At 47.2% G+C, this 18,541-nt stretch overlaps 1 protein-coding gene across 1 annotated transcript; it reads right to left on the bottom strand.

Annotated features, from left to right (window-relative positions):
* Positions 1 to 8,964: 8,964 nt before the first annotated feature.
* On the bottom strand, positions 8,965 to 17,889 carry PPIF (peptidylprolyl isomerase F). Its single transcript, XM_072871102.1, has 6 exons — positions 17,619 to 17,889; positions 15,293 to 15,323; positions 14,320 to 14,408; positions 12,021 to 12,117; positions 11,121 to 11,196; positions 8,965 to 10,699 (listed from the first exon to the last, which is right to left on the bottom strand). Exons 1-6 carry the CDS (start codon positions 17,805 to 17,807, stop codon positions 10,564 to 10,566), a joined length of 618 nt encoding a protein of 205 aa, XP_072727203.1. The 5' UTR covers positions 17,808 to 17,889; the 3' UTR covers positions 8,965 to 10,563.
* Positions 17,890 to 18,541: the final 652 nt, after the last annotated feature.

An 18,541-nucleotide genomic window follows, 5' to 3' on the forward strand; every position in this document is an offset into this window, starting at 1 on the left:
GGTCACCGGCCCCCAGCTTCCCCCGCGCCCGCTGCCTCCTCCACCTTTCTCAGGAATCAGATCTTAATGGCAGAGAGATGCATTAGCTGCAAGCTTCAAAAGTCACATTTTTGAGCACGGCCAAGAAGCAGGGTTGTAAAATTAGGGGCCAGCCACAGCTTTTGGGTTTGCATGCAGCAGGACCCACAGGAAGGGCATGTCATCCAGCCATCAGGGTACAGCCTGGCCGCCCTCTCTTGCGAATTTTGTGCTGAACTAGGTGCAGTTTTATAACTCTGCTTAAGGCGCTCTGGGCCAGGATGGTTTCTGGAAAATTATTTCATATTATTGTGAAGAGAAAAAGGCATTTCCTTTCATTTCAGCATGAAGGGAACGGTGCTGAAAAGGTAAAGAAGAGCAAGGTGTAATTATCTTTCCCACTGTGCCACACCAATTTCTATGCATTTTGTAACTATCGCATAAGAAATTAAGTCATCCTTACAACTAAACGAAGTATCTAGTTTTCCTTCGTTATGCACTCCTGCATCTGTGTGCATGAATACTATTTTCCAAAATCCAGGGGCATCAAACCACTTTTCCAGTGGTTTCAAAACAACTGGAAAAGAAACAGAATAAAAGCACTGGAAAAATGAACTGCTTTGCTTTGACCCAGTGTGACGCTGTCAGTTCCAACAACCAGTTTGTAACAACAGCTACGCTACCCCAGAGGTGGCCAATCCACTGGTGATCTCTCCTTTTGCTGTCTTGTCTTTTGAGCCCTCAAGCTCTGTGCGATCGTGTTCACCCTGCAGTCAAAGGAAAGCATTTAACAGAGTGGGGTTTTTTCCCAGTATATTAAATCCTTGCACCTGTTTTAGCTTCAGCAATTTGGGATTGATGCTTTCAGCCAGACAGGCCAGATTTCCCACAGAGGGATGAGCCTGCAACCCAAAGGGGTGCGGGAGCACTGCTCGGCGCCAGGGCAGTCGCATCCACCTTCGCTCTCCAAAGGTGGGTCAGTGCCAAGAGCCCGAGAGCTGCAGCCGTGCCAGGGGACCCCCCGCTCTGCAGGGATGGGTGGGAGCAGCGCAGGCTGAAGGCAGGCGCCCTGAGCCCCCGTCATCCCCGCTGGAGGCACAGCTGCTGCACCAGGGGCACGAATTGGTGACGGTCAGCAAACACTGCACGTGCCTGGAGTTCGGTTTCCCCGTCGACATCTGCCTTCACTGAGAGGTTTACTGGAAAGAAGATGGTATTAAGGTGTGATTGCAGGTGGGTGACCCACAGACAGTCGAGGGAATGACGTGCTCTCGCTGCAGGCTAGTGGAGTACTTACTTTAGCGCAGTGCAAGATCCAGCTGGACCTGAGAGGGAGTGCATCTTCAGGCATCCAAATGCCCATGTAAGGAAAGCAGAAGCAGCAGCACGCGTGTTTGCAGCACCCTGCGACAACCCGCATGGCTGCACCCGCTCCCAGCGGCAGCAGCACCACAGCGGCAGCATCTCATCGCCCTACCCGTGCCACGCTGCCTGGCCCCACTGCCAGCCCAGCAGCTGGGGAAGGAAAGCCAGCAACGGCCACAACCTCCGCCTGGTGTCACCCCATGGGGAGCAACACCTGCAGAGCCACCGGCCTGCAGCCCTGAATCCAGCCCTACCTTCAGAACCTCGTGGCTGTTGGTGCCACAGCTGCAAGCACGCTGCTGTATCGGGAGGGGGGGAGGACAGATGTGCTTTCAGAGCGGCTCTTGCACGGGCAGCTCTGCTGCGTGGGGGCTTGTGCACACTCCCTCCTCACAGGGCATGACAGCTCTGCCTGCACCCTGCTGACCCAGGGATGCCACAGTCACAGCCAAATCTTCTGGCAGTGGGCTAAACTGCAGCTTCCTTCAGGTTTCCTCTGTGGGGTGGAGAGAGTAGATACCTCAGGGGACTGAGCTGCCTGGCCTCAAATCAGGAGCCGAGGAAGAGTTATCTCTGCAGCTCCCTTGCTCTGAGCTCTATTGCTCGACATCACCGACTGTGCACAGAGGAGCGCAGGTGATGGCAAGAGCAAGGAGGGAGGCATCCGAGCCAAAGGGCTATTTTTTCAGGTGGCTTTGGGCCAGGAGCTGCTTGACCTGGCGTACATACACCGTGCTCTGCAAAGCCGGCCCCAGCTCGCGATCCGAGGTGCTGCCACAGACCCAACAGCAATCTTAAAGACCTCCCTTGTCAGCCACGGGTAATTAATGCTCGCGGCGCCTGTCACGGCAGCAATCGGCATCGTTTCCCCATTGCGCAGGGCCAGCCTATTGTTTGCATTCACCAGTGAGTCAAGGGGCTAAGGGTTAGTGGGTTAACAGCTACGTAACGTCACGCTGCACTCAGGGTGGGGGACACGGGCCGTAGTTCTGCATTTGGGTGTAACTGCATGCTGGCCCCAAGCTATAACCCCTCCATCCCTGCCCAGCCAGCCTGTCTTGGCTCCGCTGCACGCTCCTCCCACAAGCTGTACAACCCCGTACCAAAAAAGAATCAGACCAAAAAATGCAAAGCTTGAGCTTCTGCAGTTTAAGCAAGGAAACGTTCTTTAAAAAATGCAGCAAAAGCGTTTATAGGATCCTGGCGACATAAGCAAACCACGTGACAGGCTGCGAGGCCGAGACTGCGTGCTGGCATCCCCCAGTTTTTAATGTACAGAATCACGCAGCTTTCTCCAAGGACACTTTGCACTTTGTTTGGCCTTGGCAAGCATCAAGTTAATAGCAACACCGCTTCCAAAAACATAAAATCCTAACCAAACGCTGACTTTTGGCAGGGAAAAAAAAACCCTAAGACACTGCATCATTTGGAGCGTGCACTGTTTAGTACTAACGCTAAATTTATTGCTCTGGCAAAGCCTAAACACTAGCAGCTGCCGCCTCCTCCTCACACTCCTCTGCATCTCTGAGGACCACCTCGTGTCAGCTGTGCCAGTGGTGGGGTCGGAGCAGCAAGCCCTCCGAGAGCCGCTCGAGGCCGGCCCAGGGCTCCTCCTCAGGGCCGGGGTCCCGGCGGAGGCCGGTGTTGCAGCTGCCACACATCACTAACAGATTGCCTTTGGCTCGGCTGCGACAGCGGCTGTTATTAGAGAGACACCAGCGACACGAAAGCCTCTCTGGAGGAAACTGCAGCGAGCCGGGGATGAGGTAGGAGCGGAGGGGGAGAGAGTGAGCAGGAAAACCACAAGACACTTGCGCCTGCTAAAAATGATTTCCACCTAGTAATTTTAGCAGCTGTTGTGTTCCTCTGCCTACCTTCCTGCATGAATTTTAAGTAGGAGGTGAGTGAAAATGAGAACGGTGACAGAGTTTTTCCCCCCCAAACCTCTGTATCTGCACATTTTTAACTTCTCCCTGACCCCAGCTTAAAGACACAGTCAGTTATTTTCCCCAGTTACATGGTTTTTGTCCTGGCTGGTAAAAAGAACCGGGAATTCACACCAACGTTTCTCAAGGGTGGTTAAAGATAGTGACCCGTCGGAAGAGGACGGAGCCGTCCCAGCACCCCTGGTCCAACCCTGCACCCCAGCCCACGTGTCCGGACCTGCCTGCCTCAGACCTCCAGGTCCGGGATATGGCAGCAAAAAGAAATGCAGCTTCCTAAATAAATAATAAATGCCATGAAGCCGTTGCTCCTTCCCGCCTGGCGAGGGATGGTTTCTCTCCAGCATGTGGCAGGGTGGACCTCAGCAATGCCCTGCCTCTGCGTGAAGGTGGCCCTGAGGAGCAGCAGTGCAGGGTGGTCACTGTGCCTGCTCTTCGCCCTACGCCCGCTCACTCGCAGGTGCAGCGGCCACGTCTGGAGAGGATGGGGGGAGGTCGCCTGGAGAAACCCTCTCTGAGCCCTGCGGTTAAGCAGGTGCTCTGCTGGAACACACACACACACTGAAGCACTCGCGTCAAGGGCTGCTGTTCGGTTGGAGGTACGCTGACATTTACACACAAGCTATAACTGTGTTTTAATCCTCAAAAATATACATGCATAGGGAACATGGGCTAACATCCAGCAAAGTGCATGGTGTGCTATCACATCAGGTGAAGAACTGGCCCCTCAATGGGGACAGGTAGACTGGAGCAGCAGTTTTAGAGCTTGAAGTCCAGTTACCTGCTCATTTATGCTGCTCTTTTCTGGGGCCTTTGGGACCTGAATGTTTTGCTGAATTCCTGAGAGATGATGAGGTGTGCTGCTGAGTAAGTTTTCCTCCATTCTTCTCAAACTTCATCAGTCCCAATGATGACCAAATTTTAGGTTTTTGTTCACTTAACCAGCTAATAAATCATGAGCAATTTGAAGTCAGCATTAACCTCTGATACGGTTGCACTGAACTCAAGTGAAAAACTCCAGCAACATTTTATTTCCAGCTATGTCCCAGGATATCTTCACCACTGACAGAACAGGCAGCAGGTACTGACAACCTTCTGCAGCAAGGTGCCTCAAACCTTTCTCCATTTAGGCATGGCATCTGAAGTCAAACAAGCTCGTCCTCATTCAGATTCCCTGTAACAGAAGCACCTCCCTCTCCTGCCACAGCGAGCTCTCCTGCTTCATGCAATTGCCTCCAAGCCTTTTCATCTTCCACCATTTATAGCTCACAGTGAAGGTCCTCCTGCATCCCAGCTCTTAAGTCATGCCCTTGCCAGTCCCTGACACCCTTGGCCTCAGCCCTGAGAAAAGAAAAAAACACCTCTTTGCTCCTGTTTGCCTCCCAAAGCAGTGAGTCACCTGCTTCCCCAGGTGCAGCCTTTCTCTCCTACGGTTCCCCCAAGCCCACCTCTCCACCGTGCCAGGGCACGATGGGCGCCTTTGTGCAGGAGTGGAAGCTCCATCTCTTGGAGGTTTTGGGGAGAAGAAAAAACCACTGCTAATCTCCGTCTGCCTTTCTGTCTCCCCTCACCCAGCTGGGTACTGCTGGGAAAGCAGTTTTGCTCACATGAAGCAAACTGTGTTCAGTCCCCTCCCACAAGGATGGAAATTATGTACAGGGGAGCGAGGCAGGGGCTCAGCCAGCCTGTGGCACGGCACGGCCCTGATGTGGGGCTCCCAGGCCTCAACCAGTGCAAGGGGAAAGAGGTTACATGGGAGATGTCCTTGTGCTTTCATGGCGCTGCGGCTCCTTTCTCTCCCACCATCTGGCAGTTCACCCACGACTAACGTAGGATGCAGCCTCTGGATGGCCGCAGCACCTCGTGCAGCATCCCCTGGCAGACGTAGGGGCCGCATGGAGGCAGGAGAGCATGGAAAAGGCGTATCCAGAGCTGTACGGGAAAAATCAGAGAGCTGATAACTGGAGAAGGAACGTCAAGGCTCAGGACAATTGTTGCCAAGGTTCAGTTTTCAGTTCAAGAGTGCAACAAGTTGGTGTTGGGGCTGTGAAGGTTCTGGGCCAAAATTCACCTGTGTTCAGCTGGGTCATACAATATCTTTCAACAGAGTCAGACTTAATACAAAAATCTGCAGTTCAAGATTTAAAAGTTTTTCACTTGAAGGTCAATGTCTTTTTAGCCTGGTTACTTCTAAACTGGGTAGAAAGTGTCTGTCCAACTACAAATTCTCAGCTAGCAGCAGGACATCCAGATTATCCTTGAAATGTCACGTAAAGTGATTTGTACTCTAAGTAATTAACTTCTTTGAGGTTCTGATTGTTGATATATTGCTACCAGCAGAGTATACAGCATTACAAAAGAGAATAACATTTTGTACCTTGAATGTCTTGGCTTCAAAGCATTTAAACTTTATAAACAAAGAGACATAGCCTCAGTCAACACCAAAGAAAGCAATTTATGTAAGCAGAAAGTCTGGAACAAATAATTAAAACCTGAGACTAAACAAAAACATTTGTGAGTTTGTTGAAACAACTTTGAAATATAAACTCATTTTTTCTGCGTATATTTATTTGCACTTTACCTAAGGGTGCCCTCCGAGTGTGTTTTTTCTTACTTGTGTTGCATTTGGAAGCACGTCAGTGGACACCGCCGCAGAGCTCACTCTGCAGGCTCTTCTCCTGGCATGCCCATGCCTCACCCCACAGGCAGCCCGGATGTGCCAACCTCTCTTCCAGCGTGCAAACTTTTATTCTAAACATCCAGGTGAAAACCTGCAGTAGCAAAGCTGCCGTCCCTCAGCTCATCTCAAAACCACAGCTCCATAGCGAGTACCTTTCTTTCTCTTCCGTGACCTATCAGAGTTGTGCAGGATTTCTGATCAGCAGCCCCTCCCCAAAAACTGTTTTGGACGATACGCTCCATTTTAACATCTTCCGTCGCACCTCAGTAAGCCACAGACCATGGCCACGTGCAGCTGCAGTTGCGAAAGGCGTTACTTGACTAATTTGTCTTCTCATCCCGCGGGAGCTGAAGCAGCCCCTCGAGGGATCGCAGGGTTCATACCCAGCAAGACACGCCGCTGCAGCTTGAGGAACTGCGTGCAGCTCAGCTCGTTCCAGTGTAGTGAAAGGAAGCTACAGGACAGTTTGTTACCAACACCGCTGTAATTCGGCCTGCTTCGCACCTGAATTTAGCGGAGCTTTGTGGCCTCCCGCTCCTTCACTGCGCCTATTAAGGAAAAGGCGCCACTGCCGCTGTCGGCGCTGGCGTCACGGCGGCGGCCGAGCACGCAATGGGCGATCGCGTGCTGCCATCTCGCGGGGAGCGGGGCAACTGCGAGCCTCCCCCCCGCCCGAAGCCCGGCTTCAGGAGCGGCAGGCCCCCACGGAGCTCGTCTCCCCCACGGAGAGACAGGAGGGCGGAGGGAGCGGCTCGTTAACGCCCGTGATCTGCCGCGGGCAGCTACAGGCAGCGATTCGGGAACTGCTTGGATCGCTACGAAAGTACTCGATCCACGGCGCAGTTTGTGCGCGGCGACAGCAGCCACGGCTCGAACCGAACCGGGCAGTTGCAACCTAAGGCACCGCGGGAGAAGTCATTTCCGCACGGATCCTTTGGTGGGGAGACACATTTGTCGCAACAGAAAAGCAAAGGTTCGCTCCAATCCTCTGGCGCAGCGAAGGCGGGGGCTCCCCAGGGCTGCGGCCGCCGCAGCTCTGCCCCACAGCCGCAGCTCTGCCCCACAGCCCTGCCCCACAGCCGCAGCTCTGCCCCACAGCCGCTGTGCCAGAAGCAGCACCGAAGGAACGAGTCACCAGGCAGCGGGTGGAAAAATCATGCTGTGCTTCAACTTGTATGGCAGCAATTTTTCACATTTTTAATATATACATGAATAACATCAGTTACTCTGCGATCACTCAGCTGCTTTAAAATGAAGCATGTTCTGAATTGCTTTCAGTTCAATGCTTTTTACCAGCAGAAGACAAGGAAAGCACATCCATTTAACACCTAAATGTATTTAAAAAACAATTTTGGGCAGTTTCCTATCTCGTGGCTGAAGTGGATTAACTTTAGAAGTCAAAGTCCTTTTCTGTACGCGACAGAGCTGTGAGGCAGTTTATTGTTGTTGTAACGTGTATCATTTTGCTATGAAGGGGTACAAAATCCTGCAGTAAGGAAGTCACAAACAAGTGGTGGCACTGCCTAACTCTTCCCGTTCTAGCCCATGACTTTGAAGCTGACAAAACCATCACGCAAGGCTGTAAAAGGAGAACCCTCTTCTAGTAGATGTTTGTGATACGTGGGGGCTCACAGGAGAGGGACGGGCACTTAGGATCCCATAGAAAATTAGATCCCAGCAGAGAATTACTAGCAAAGGCTGATTATTCCCGTGTACGTACCCATGAACTGCAATCATGACTTTGGGTTGCATACGGAAGTGGACAAGCTACCCCAGACTGACGGCCACAGAACCAGAGAGGGCTAGCACCAGCCATCCAGCATGCTGAGGTCCTGCAGCCCTTGCTGCGGTGTCCTGTGGTGCCACAACCACCTCTTAAAATTAGCTTGGGTATATAGCACTAGTTGTGTCTTTTCAGCATAGAAACACTCTTGCAATGCTGCAGGGTGCAAGACTTATACTGGAATAGAGCTCTTTTTAAATAAAGGGAAGGGGGCAGGGGGGAGGAAAACAGAAAAAACAGGAAGAACAGAACCCCAGAAAAATCCATTTTGAGGAAGATACTTTATACAAGAAAACGTTAAGAGATTGACCTGTTTAGCTTGTCAAAACACTAAGACTCACATTACACTGCCCTGAGCACCCAGGCAGCAAAAACTTTCTTCTAGCAGGGAAAGTATGCAGAGGACTGGTATCTGGAAACGGAGGCCAGCCCCGTGGAGACACTGCAACCAGTGTTACTAATCACAGTGATTCTGCAGGTCTTAATATTTATCTTCCAGTGAAGACTGTGAGCCTTGATGGAAAATTTTAGCTTCTACGTTTCAGAAATTAGGGCATAAATGTCTCTGTAAAAGCCACAGCCATATGTAATACATCATTATAACATGCACAATACTATTACTTATTTAAGGCTTAACACAGTTCTGAGAAAATGGACTGGTTTGTGGCAAAGCATCTTCCACTGGGCTTTCCAGTCTACAAATACCGCAGATACACAGGAAGATGCTGAATTCTTAAGGTCACCTCTGATCACACAGCAAGGAAGGAGCTTTTCCTCAATTGTCCAGCAAAAAAGCTGGAACTACCACCTTTTCAAAAAGGAATTCAGAAATTTAAAAAAGCACCCACTGAATTTACACTTTCCCCATTATCTCTGCAAATTGATGGAATAAATCAGACAAGAGAAGTCTCAAAACCTGAACCGCTATCCATATACCAGATATTTTAGATTCACTAGCAAGAGGCAAAGCATGGCACCATCGCCCCATCTCGTCGGCTGTATCTCTGAACGACAGTGTGGCTTCTGAATACCACTAGATCAGACCCATCACAAAGTGGACGGAATAGAATAGCCTGACTAAACACAACAGGTTTCACCTCCTCAGACTCCTGCTTTCAAGTAAGTGTGCAAAGTCATATTTAAGAAAGGAACAGACGTTTTTTGTGGTAGAACTGTATTTAATAATTTTTCATATACAAATTGAGAACACCCCCCCAAAAAATCGTCATTCTATCAAACTGAAATAAGCCAAACCAGCACAAACTAGTATTTCAAAAATAGTACAAAGAAAGATGAAACAGCTATAGTGCAAAAAGCTTTTCAATTCCATTTTCTGCAAAATTACACTCTGAATTACACCTTGTATACACAAGAATGCAGCCCTCAGTGGAAAAAAAATCCAGTGCAAAATAGTTTTAAACCTACATATTATCAGAATGCAATGGAAGTAAATTCACATTTGAAGAGAGCCATGACTTTTTTTTTTTAAGTAACAAGATTATTGCACAAAACCAGTCAACTGCTTTTCCCCACAAGCATTAATACTTTACAGCGGCTTTAGTGATTCTAAAAGTGCTGTTGTGAGGTTCCAACATTTGTTACTGCTCAAGCACTCCACATAAAACATACCTGTTTATACAAATGAAATGTGTTTATCTGATCAGCTGAATTCTTTCCTTCTCGTGCATCAACCCGAACAATAATGATTTTGCTGCACCAATTAGGCCTTGTGATTTCGTGGTGATCAATTTTGACTTCTGATGATGATGCATGAGAAGAAATCATAATCCAAGTAATACCCAAGGTGGGTTTACTTTGCAGGACCAACAGGACAAAAAAAGCAATGAAACCTCTTTTCTCACTCAAGGAAGCTCACTATACTCTGATTATATTCTCAAAGTGCAAAAATAGGCTATCTATTGAGAACTATGCTGTATTCCTCAGAGAAACAGATCTCAGAGCAGAACTGCACTTCAAGTTCACAGTTGCATAATAAAAAAGTCCCATGATCTTTTTGACTAATTTGTGGTCTTATTGCCCTGGTAGAGTTCTAGTAGTAGGCTAACTCAACCTAAAGCAATTTACTTAACCCAAAAGTCAAATCGCTCCATTGAAGCAAAGTAAGGTAAGAGTTCAGTTTTAAATAGTGGTCTGAGACTACCCCCCCCCCCCCCCCAAAAAAAAAAAAAAATTAAACTAGAATTAATTTTAAAAAACCCAAAACCACACATTTATTCTATTGGATAGACTTAAATTGAGACACAGAAAGAAAATGTCTGGCAGTCATGTTGCAGACAGCCTTAAGAGCGCTGGTTAGTATTATTTTTTCAAAATGATGAGACGAAGAACAGAATAGGCGTTTATTAGCACCAAAGGTAACACGATATTTCTCAGTTTGTATCTAACCCCCAACTATAGAACACTTAGTTGTCAACTCCACCACCAATTCCAACACCTGAAACATCGAAATACTAAGAACAGTATCAACACTGCAGTCAGATATGCTCTGGGTGCCCGTACTATTTCTTTCAAAATGCAATGGGACTCTACCAAATCAGTGTGACAGCGTGACTACCAAGGAAGCTCAGTTAAAACATGTTTCAGTTATTTTTTTAAGCTTATAATCAATATTATTTAATATAAGTATAAAAGTTGGACCAAGTTAAATAGAAAACATGGTTCCATAGGTGCTACTCATGGGATCAGAAATGTTTGGGGTTTTTTATGATTCATTTTTCACAGCATTAAAGTTGTCCTGAATGGTAGGGCAAAGGCTAGGACAGCTGGCCACAGTCAGTAATGACAATCTTTTTGGAGGTCTTGCCACTCTTGGAACCAAAGCTCTCAATTTTTTTCACGACATCCATTCCTTCCTTTACATGCCCAAAAACAACATGTTTTCCATCTAGCCTATAAAACAAATAAACAAAGGCAGTTTTACTTAAAACAACATAAAGACTGAACCAAACCAAGCTCAATGAAGGGATGTTAGCAGATCTTCGTAGCTCTCACCTGCTGATCCACGCTGTGGCAAAGGCACAACTGCTCTACAAGTGACATGAAATACTTTTAGGTCTGGACCTTAGAAGCATTGTGAGGGATAGCGGCCTTGTTACCCTCACAGGCCTTCCTCCCTCAAGTAGCACAAAACAATTTATTTTCCATTGTGAGTCAAGTAATTTGGAAATTAAAAAGAAAAACAAAACCCCCAAAACAAAACAAACAAACCAAACCCCATCAACCCACAAACAAAAAAAACCCTAAGAAAACCCCAAACCCTCCGGATCCAGGCATCAATTCATCAGGTTAATATGCAGGGCTGAGAACCTACCAGTCAGTTTTTGCAGTGCAAATGAAGAACTGAGATCCATTTGTGTTGGGTCCTGCATTGGCCATTGAAAGAACACCTAGAACAGCAGCAGCAGCAGCAGCTTATTAGATTGGTGTAGCAGGTATGCAGTGGAGAAGACAATTTTCCTCTGCACATTTAGACTAAAGATGGACAGACAGAAGACGTGATGATCTCGCATTATCTCCAAATGATTTCTAATGCCAACTTCTTGTCTTTGACTATTCCCTCGAGCCCAGCCTCCCTTTTTTCCACAGCAAGAATGTTAGTAATATAATTAGTTGTACACGTCCTGAATGTGATTAACATCAGGTAACCTCTACTGTGGTTCAACAGCAGCAGTAGTCTCCTGTGATGAGGAAGTAACAATCTGAAAAAGTGAGACTAAAGAATTCAATCAGATGTTCTTATGTATGGCTTTTCCTTTATTTTTTCTCGATTTAATTTGAGGTTAAAAGGACATGCCTGTGTTATCTAGTAAATAAGAAATCCCAGATTGCTTTGTTTCACTTCTGCAGTAATCATCGAAGTATAAATTCAAGTCGATGACTTACGAAAGAGGAAAATAAAAGCAGTAATTTCACCTTTGTAAAATTTGTAAGTAAAATACAAAACCCCCATACTTTATTTTGCACAGTCCCTTTTATAGTAAGAGCAAGAGTGGCTATTTCACCTGTTACAGGCTGACTTATATTTGTACAGCAGTCTACACAAATAAGCACATGCCAGGGATAACGCGTTGTTAAACTTCCTTGATATTTCTGTAACTACCAAGTGCCCCACACATCTAAAAATCCCTTATTTTTTTTAAATACATCTTCATAAACAATGCTTTGTTATAGGTTATAGTCATCAGAAGGCAGAAAGAATACGTTTATTTACCAGGTCCTACATGCTTAAGTATGAAATTCTCATCTGGAAATCTACTGCCATAAATGGATTTTCCACCGGTTCCGTTATGATTTGTAAAGTCACCACCCTGAAACAGAAATGGCTATTAACTTTACTAGCACACAAGCATTATTTCACAACAGATTCACTTGCTCTAATTTAAAAGTAATAAAATCAGCAAATTTTCTGTAGGTTAAGAATGAGTATGGTCACATGAGGATTTAAAACCACGTAACTAGATGAAGATACAATCAAGCCAAAAGTAAATGTCTGCTCCAGTTATTGCTCATATTCTCCAACTGATATCTAGAACTCCAACAACCACCTTTCTGTGTTACCAGCCTTGGTCCTAAATGTGATGCAACAAATAGCAGTAATTTTAAGAAACACCTCAAAGGCCTCAAAACAAAATCACCCAAATTCATTACCATAGGCAAGACCTGAGAACTGCCCCCCCCCACCTTCTTTCTTTTTCCTAACAGGTATAAACACTGGTCAGGATCTCCATTATTACTATTTGCTATTTCTAGGTTTTGTTGTTTAAGTGTTACATGTAAGCTATTTTAAACTTCCCTCAGCTACATGCTGTTTGCTGGGATAGATGTGACCACCTGCCTTATGTTAGACACACAAAACCCAACAAAACAAAAAAGCCCCAGCCACAGCGACTCCCAAAGGTGGCGACTAAACACTACTTCCAGCAATCTGCCATCTCCTCTCCCAGAAGCGACATGACCCATGCTGGCAAATAACTCACACCTAACAAGTATTTCATGTCATGTTCCATCCTTCCATCCTCTCCACTGAGCAATCTATTACAGGTGGGGTGTTACACCTACTCCTACGCAGTCCCAGAAGTATGCTCTGCATGCTGCATGCCATGTGGAGGCATCTGAATTGCCAAGTCCTGAGTATAATGACCTCCAATTAGGCTATACCAATGGCCTGAATCATATTAACACTCCATCTCAACAAGTGGAAAGGCCTCTACTGTTTCCTCTCACTTTAAAATATCTGAAACCTATGAGAGTATTTCCGCCTTGGTAATGACTACCAAGTAATTCCTAAACATCAATTCATCATCTCACCGTACCACAGAGTCAACCACCTAGTATCCTCATTTTTGGGTCCATTAGTGGGGACAAAACAGGGAGGCAAGGAGAGCAGACTTACACAGAACTTCACAAATTAGTGGTAGAACTGAGAGTAGGATTTCTATTTTTCTTATATTTATGTATTTCTGACCCCAGCAAGACTTCTAAACTTTGTCCCTCTGTCAGTATCACAAAACCTTAGTTTGCATTTCAAAGGCAAGAAAATAGGTCCTTTACAGCACACTTGTCCCCTTTCTCTTCTTAAAAATAGGTTGTAAGATTAGGGCCTCTTGTTCTGACAGCTGTATTTTTAGCTTAAAAAAAAAAAAGTGAGGAGGGGGTACCACCACAGTCATCAGTTAATAAGTAAAGCACGCTTACTATAACCTTCATCTCAAATTTTTTACAGAGCCATTGCACGATGCAATGCTGTTGAAATGTAACTTTTTTTTAAGGGAAGAGAGGGCCACCAGGAATCATACAATCCAGAGCACTACAGCAGCTGAAATGCTGCTCATCTGCCAAGCACAGTAGAAAAAAGGCTTTCACAAAGGCTCTTGCCATTTTGTTTTTTGTTGTTGTTGCTGCTGTTTAAGAAAAAATTGCTAACGTGCATGCACTTTAATTCAGAATTTTGAAAGATTCATGCTTTAAATCAAAACAAAATCCATTTCAGGTGTGTCATCCCAAAAATCTACCCCAACCAACCCTTTTGGTTCCCTCCTCCCCTCCATATTAGAGATGTTCAGAAAAAAATAAATTTTTTTAAAAAACACATTCTCTACTGTGAACAGATTATTCTACTAGGAATAAAGAATGGACACGTTGTTTTCTTAGCTCACTTAGAACACAAGGTTGATTGTCATTCTACCCACAAATGCTTCTCCCAAGCAAGTGCTATTTTGCCAAACATGCCCCACACTAAAGTACACTGCTATACAAAAGCAGAAAGCCTTAAGCCAGTTTTTTTAAGGCAGTCTACACATAATTTACATTTATTTGTACAAAAGATGTGCTAAGCAACAGCCATAGCAAAAACATCAAAAATGCAAGTCACGCTGTCACTTCTTTATTCTGTAGTTAGCAAAGGTTAGAGCAGAGCTGCTTAAAATGTTACTACTAGTCTAACTGGTTCTAAAAATATAACACATACAGATAAATTTAACAGCAAAAGTAAAAAAAAACTAAAACATTACCTGGCACATAAATGAAGGAATCACTCTGTGAAAAGTGGATCCTTTATACCCAAATCCTTTTTCACCAGTGCAAAGAGCTCTAAAGTTTTCTGTGAAAACAAAGCATAAAGTACTATGTCACCATACATGATACATAATATAATCAAACACAACTAGATTAACTATGTCCCAAGTTTATACACTTCAAAAATTTTATAGTATCTTTAATGTATTACTGATTTATTAGTTGTTTCCATGCTTTAAAAAACCTATGTTATAAAGCTAAGGAAATAAGAACAGGGTACAAACACAACCCTTTTCCACCTCATCTCCCTTTTATTTTGCTGTTCTATCTGAACTCCCACACCCCACCTCCCCAAACCCACCACTCTGGAGTCAAAGATTTCATTTTCTGATTTTTATGCCTTTGTTCTTTATAGTGATTGTGAAGATGATGTTTTGGGTTTGTTTTGTTTTTGTTTTTTAAGGATATTCATCTACTGGAAACTGAAAGAAAAGTACAAGTTTTTCAGAACCACTAAACAAAGAGATGAGGAAGGAAGCACGTGATAAAACACAAACTTTGTAACATGAGTGTACTGATCAGCTAGTGACAAGGAAAACAAAACCCTACATGTTCTTTGGAAGCCCTAAGACACACCATCCCTTTGGTTTACCCTTTCCCATTTGCTTTAGGATTTGATTTTAATGCAAACTAATGTGTTTTTAAACATATTTATTCACCACTGATAACTGAACATACGGACTGTACTGTCTTGGCACAAATTACAAAATGAAACTATTTGGAACAGCAACAAATTATAACTCCTCACTAGCACTGTTCTGACAAAGTTCGTATCATATCTCTGTATTTAACAAACGGGGATGAAATATGGAAATAGTTTCCAAAAGGTAACAGAACATTCTTGTTCCTGAAAATTACAATCTAAACCTTAAAGTATTTAAGTATGACATTCTGGAGATGTTGCCTTACCTGCTGTCTTTGGAACCACATCAGCATTCAGCTGTTAAAGAAAAATAAACAAATTAGTAAGTCAGTTTTTTCATACATACAGAAAAAAACTTCTACATGGGAGGCTGGTACAACTAAACCCTCTTCCCAAGGTGATGAGCTATCTGAAATCACAAGCCACCCAAAATTCCAAGAACATCTTAAGACTTTCCAAGCATTTGGCTAGTAATTAAAAATATCCCCTCAACGCAACTTTTGGCCAGTTAATGAAGACCAACTTGAGCAGTGTCTAATGATTTCATTGATCAACACAATAATTTAGCAATAACTAAGAAGAATCTTTACGATAGACCCCAAGGGTCAAAGCCAGTTTGGATACAACTGGAGAGATCAAAGTCTCCCCAGTGTGGAGCCATCCACTGAAATCTGCAGAAAAGGCAAAGGAAAAAGAGCAGAAAGTGTATATCAAAATTGACTCATGATGTTACATACGCATTTGTTACCAACAAAAATTTCTGATTTTAATTAGTATGCATCTTTTTACTAATCTTAAAAATGTATGGTATTATAATTGCCTGGGAAAAGTGACATACAAATGGCCATATCAGGTCAGACCAAAGTTTTATCTAGTCACACATCCTGACAGTGGCCAGCAGCAGACACCTAGAAACAGCATGGCTGTGGCAAGAAGTTAATGTTCCTTCCCTAGGATGCTCTCCTCGGCTGCCTGTAATTTGCAGCTGAATCTAACCACAACTTAGCCAAAGATTCAAGGTGATGCTGCAATACATTCAGATATTCTGTAAACTGGGCACACTAAAAATCTTTAACAGGGAAATGAAATGCTGCCACAAGAAATATGGTACCATTAACGCTGGTTTTTGTAATACCATCCAGCTATTTACTAAATTTCACTGATGAATGAGGAACTTGTACAGCAATATTTTTACCTATGACTCCCTCAAACGCTGCCTCCTGAGAGGATGTGAGCTGGTAGCGTCCAATTAATTTATACACTGACACTTTCAGTGAAGAAAAATGAATTGGGCTCTAGCCTCCAGGGAAACCCTTTTAGAGAGAACTCTTACGAACTACATTTGAAAAAAAAAATATATTGATATAGACCCAGCATGGGTGCTGGAGGCAGAAGGCCACACTGAATTCCTTCAGTAGGCAGCAATTTGGAAGCTCCCTGTCTGGTGCGTGGTTCTGGAGCACAGCCCTCATTCCTTCCCGTACACAACACATTTATTCAGAGGCACGTGCCCGGCCCTAGGGATATGTGGTATACCACAACTAAAGTCTCGGCGCTTATCGTGCTTTTCGTAAGAGCGGAGCGTACTGCAGTTTTCCTGTTCAGGCCTTCTTTAAATGGCTGAGTATTTCAGAGACTGAATTTTTAATGATGAAGCTGTTTGCTAGCTGGCTGTTGAGCTAGCTGCCAGTTCAAACAGAGCTGTGCAAACCTTTCAATGCACGTGAAGGAGGAAGCTCAAAGAGGCACTACCTCAGAAAACCGAAGACTAAGAATCAAACAATAAGCACCTATGAAAAAAAAAAAAAAGGAAAAAACAGGACGAAGCAACCTCTACGGGCACGCTGCCCCAGAGGCACGCCAACCCCTGGGCAGCCAGGCGAGGGTCCAGCCGTTCACCGACAGCACAAGACCCCCAGAGCTGTGCTGGGGCTTCGGGTGCTTCATCACTTCTGGAGCCGTGCTTGTTTCTCTCAAGCGAGCCGTACGCTTCAGTAGTAAGTTTACTCTTGTTCAGTATTTCAGCTTTTATCCTGTGGTTCAAAGTTTTCTTCCACTGAGGCTCCCTGCCACAGTACCTCGGGGGTGACCGCGGCCCAACCTCCCCCCCAGGGGCCGCAGGCAGCCCCGAGCACCAAGCCCCACAGATCCGTCCCACAGGGATGACTTTCGTTACTGTCTGCTGACACAGGGGAGCGTTACCGCGACAAACCGAAGACGGCTGCCCCACTCCAGCCCTCTTCCGACCCCCGCTCGCCTCCCACCTGGGAGGGAGCCACCTCACCGCCCTCTCGCCCAGGGAGCACAGCCCCGAGGGCGGCCGGGCAGCGGGTCCGGCAGCCCGGCGAGGGCCGCCGGCCCCCGGGCCCCTCTCACGCCCGCCCCCGGGGGTGGCCGTACCTTCCCCGCGGCCCCAGGAGCCGGCGCCGGCCGCCGCGCCAGCCGCCCCCCCCGCGGGCCTGCCCTGACCTTGCCGCTCACCGGCCGCCATGCCCGGGCGCCCCGCCGCCCTCGGCTCCCCGGGCACCGTCCCCTGGGCCCCGGCGCCAGGTGAGCTGCCGGCAGCCCCCGCGGCAGCCCGGGCGCCCCTACCTCCAGCACGACGCGTCCCAGCGGCTGATTGTCAGCGCCCACGTCCAAGTACACCAGCGGGTTCGGCGGGCCGGCGCCAGCCCCGGAGCAACCGCGGGCACCGGCCGCCCACATGTAGGCGAGCCCCGGCGGCGGCAGCAGGTCCCCGGGCGCGCGAAGCAGGCGGCGGGCGGCGCTCAGCGCCAGCATGCCGCGGGCGGGCGGGCGGGCGGGCGGGCAGGCAGGCGGGCGGGCGGGCGGTCTGACACACCGGCGCAAACACACACGGACACGCGGCCGGTGCCGCCGCGGCCTTTTATGGGCTCCGCCGCGGCGCCACAGCGCCCCCTGGGGGCGGCGGGCAGCGCGCAGGCCAAAATGGCGGCGGGTGGTGTGGGACAGCGCGGGAGAGGGGCCGGGGCTGCCGGTGCCCGCCGGCGGCGGTGCGGGCTCAGCCGCGGGGTGCCGGCGGCCGGCTCCGGGCGAGAGCCGGTGCTTTCCCCTGACAACGGGCCGTTGCGGGCTCCGGCTGCCCTCACGGCTGCCGAGCAGGACCTGTGCCACGCTCTCACCGCCTGCCCTTTCTCAACGATTTTTAGGGGCTGTTGGGGTTTTGTTTGTTCGTTTGGGTGTTTTGTTGGGTTTTTTTTCACGTTTCCTCACAGCCCCTTACCCCAGGGAGCAACAGTGACGGGAAGTTCCTAAAATTTTGTAGTTGCACCCAACGCCTTTGGGCTTGTCCCGCAGGCCCCAAGGGGAGCACCTCAGCGGGAAAGGCCGGGCTGCCACCATCACGCACGCGGGATAATTGGGTGCAGGGGAGAAACGGGAATCGTGGGCTGCCCGTGCAGCGTTACTCACCAGCAGCACCCAGGGAATTATGTCATGACACGTGAAGAAACAGATAGGTGCGCCCGAGCACGTACCTGTGGTGTCACCCTGGC

The sequence above is a fragment of the Ciconia boyciana genome, chromosome 8 (genome assembly GCF_034638445.1).
Source record: "Ciconia boyciana chromosome 8, ASM3463844v1, whole genome shotgun sequence".
Classification (NCBI taxonomy): domain Eukaryota; kingdom Metazoa; phylum Chordata; class Aves; order Ciconiiformes; family Ciconiidae; genus Ciconia; species Ciconia boyciana.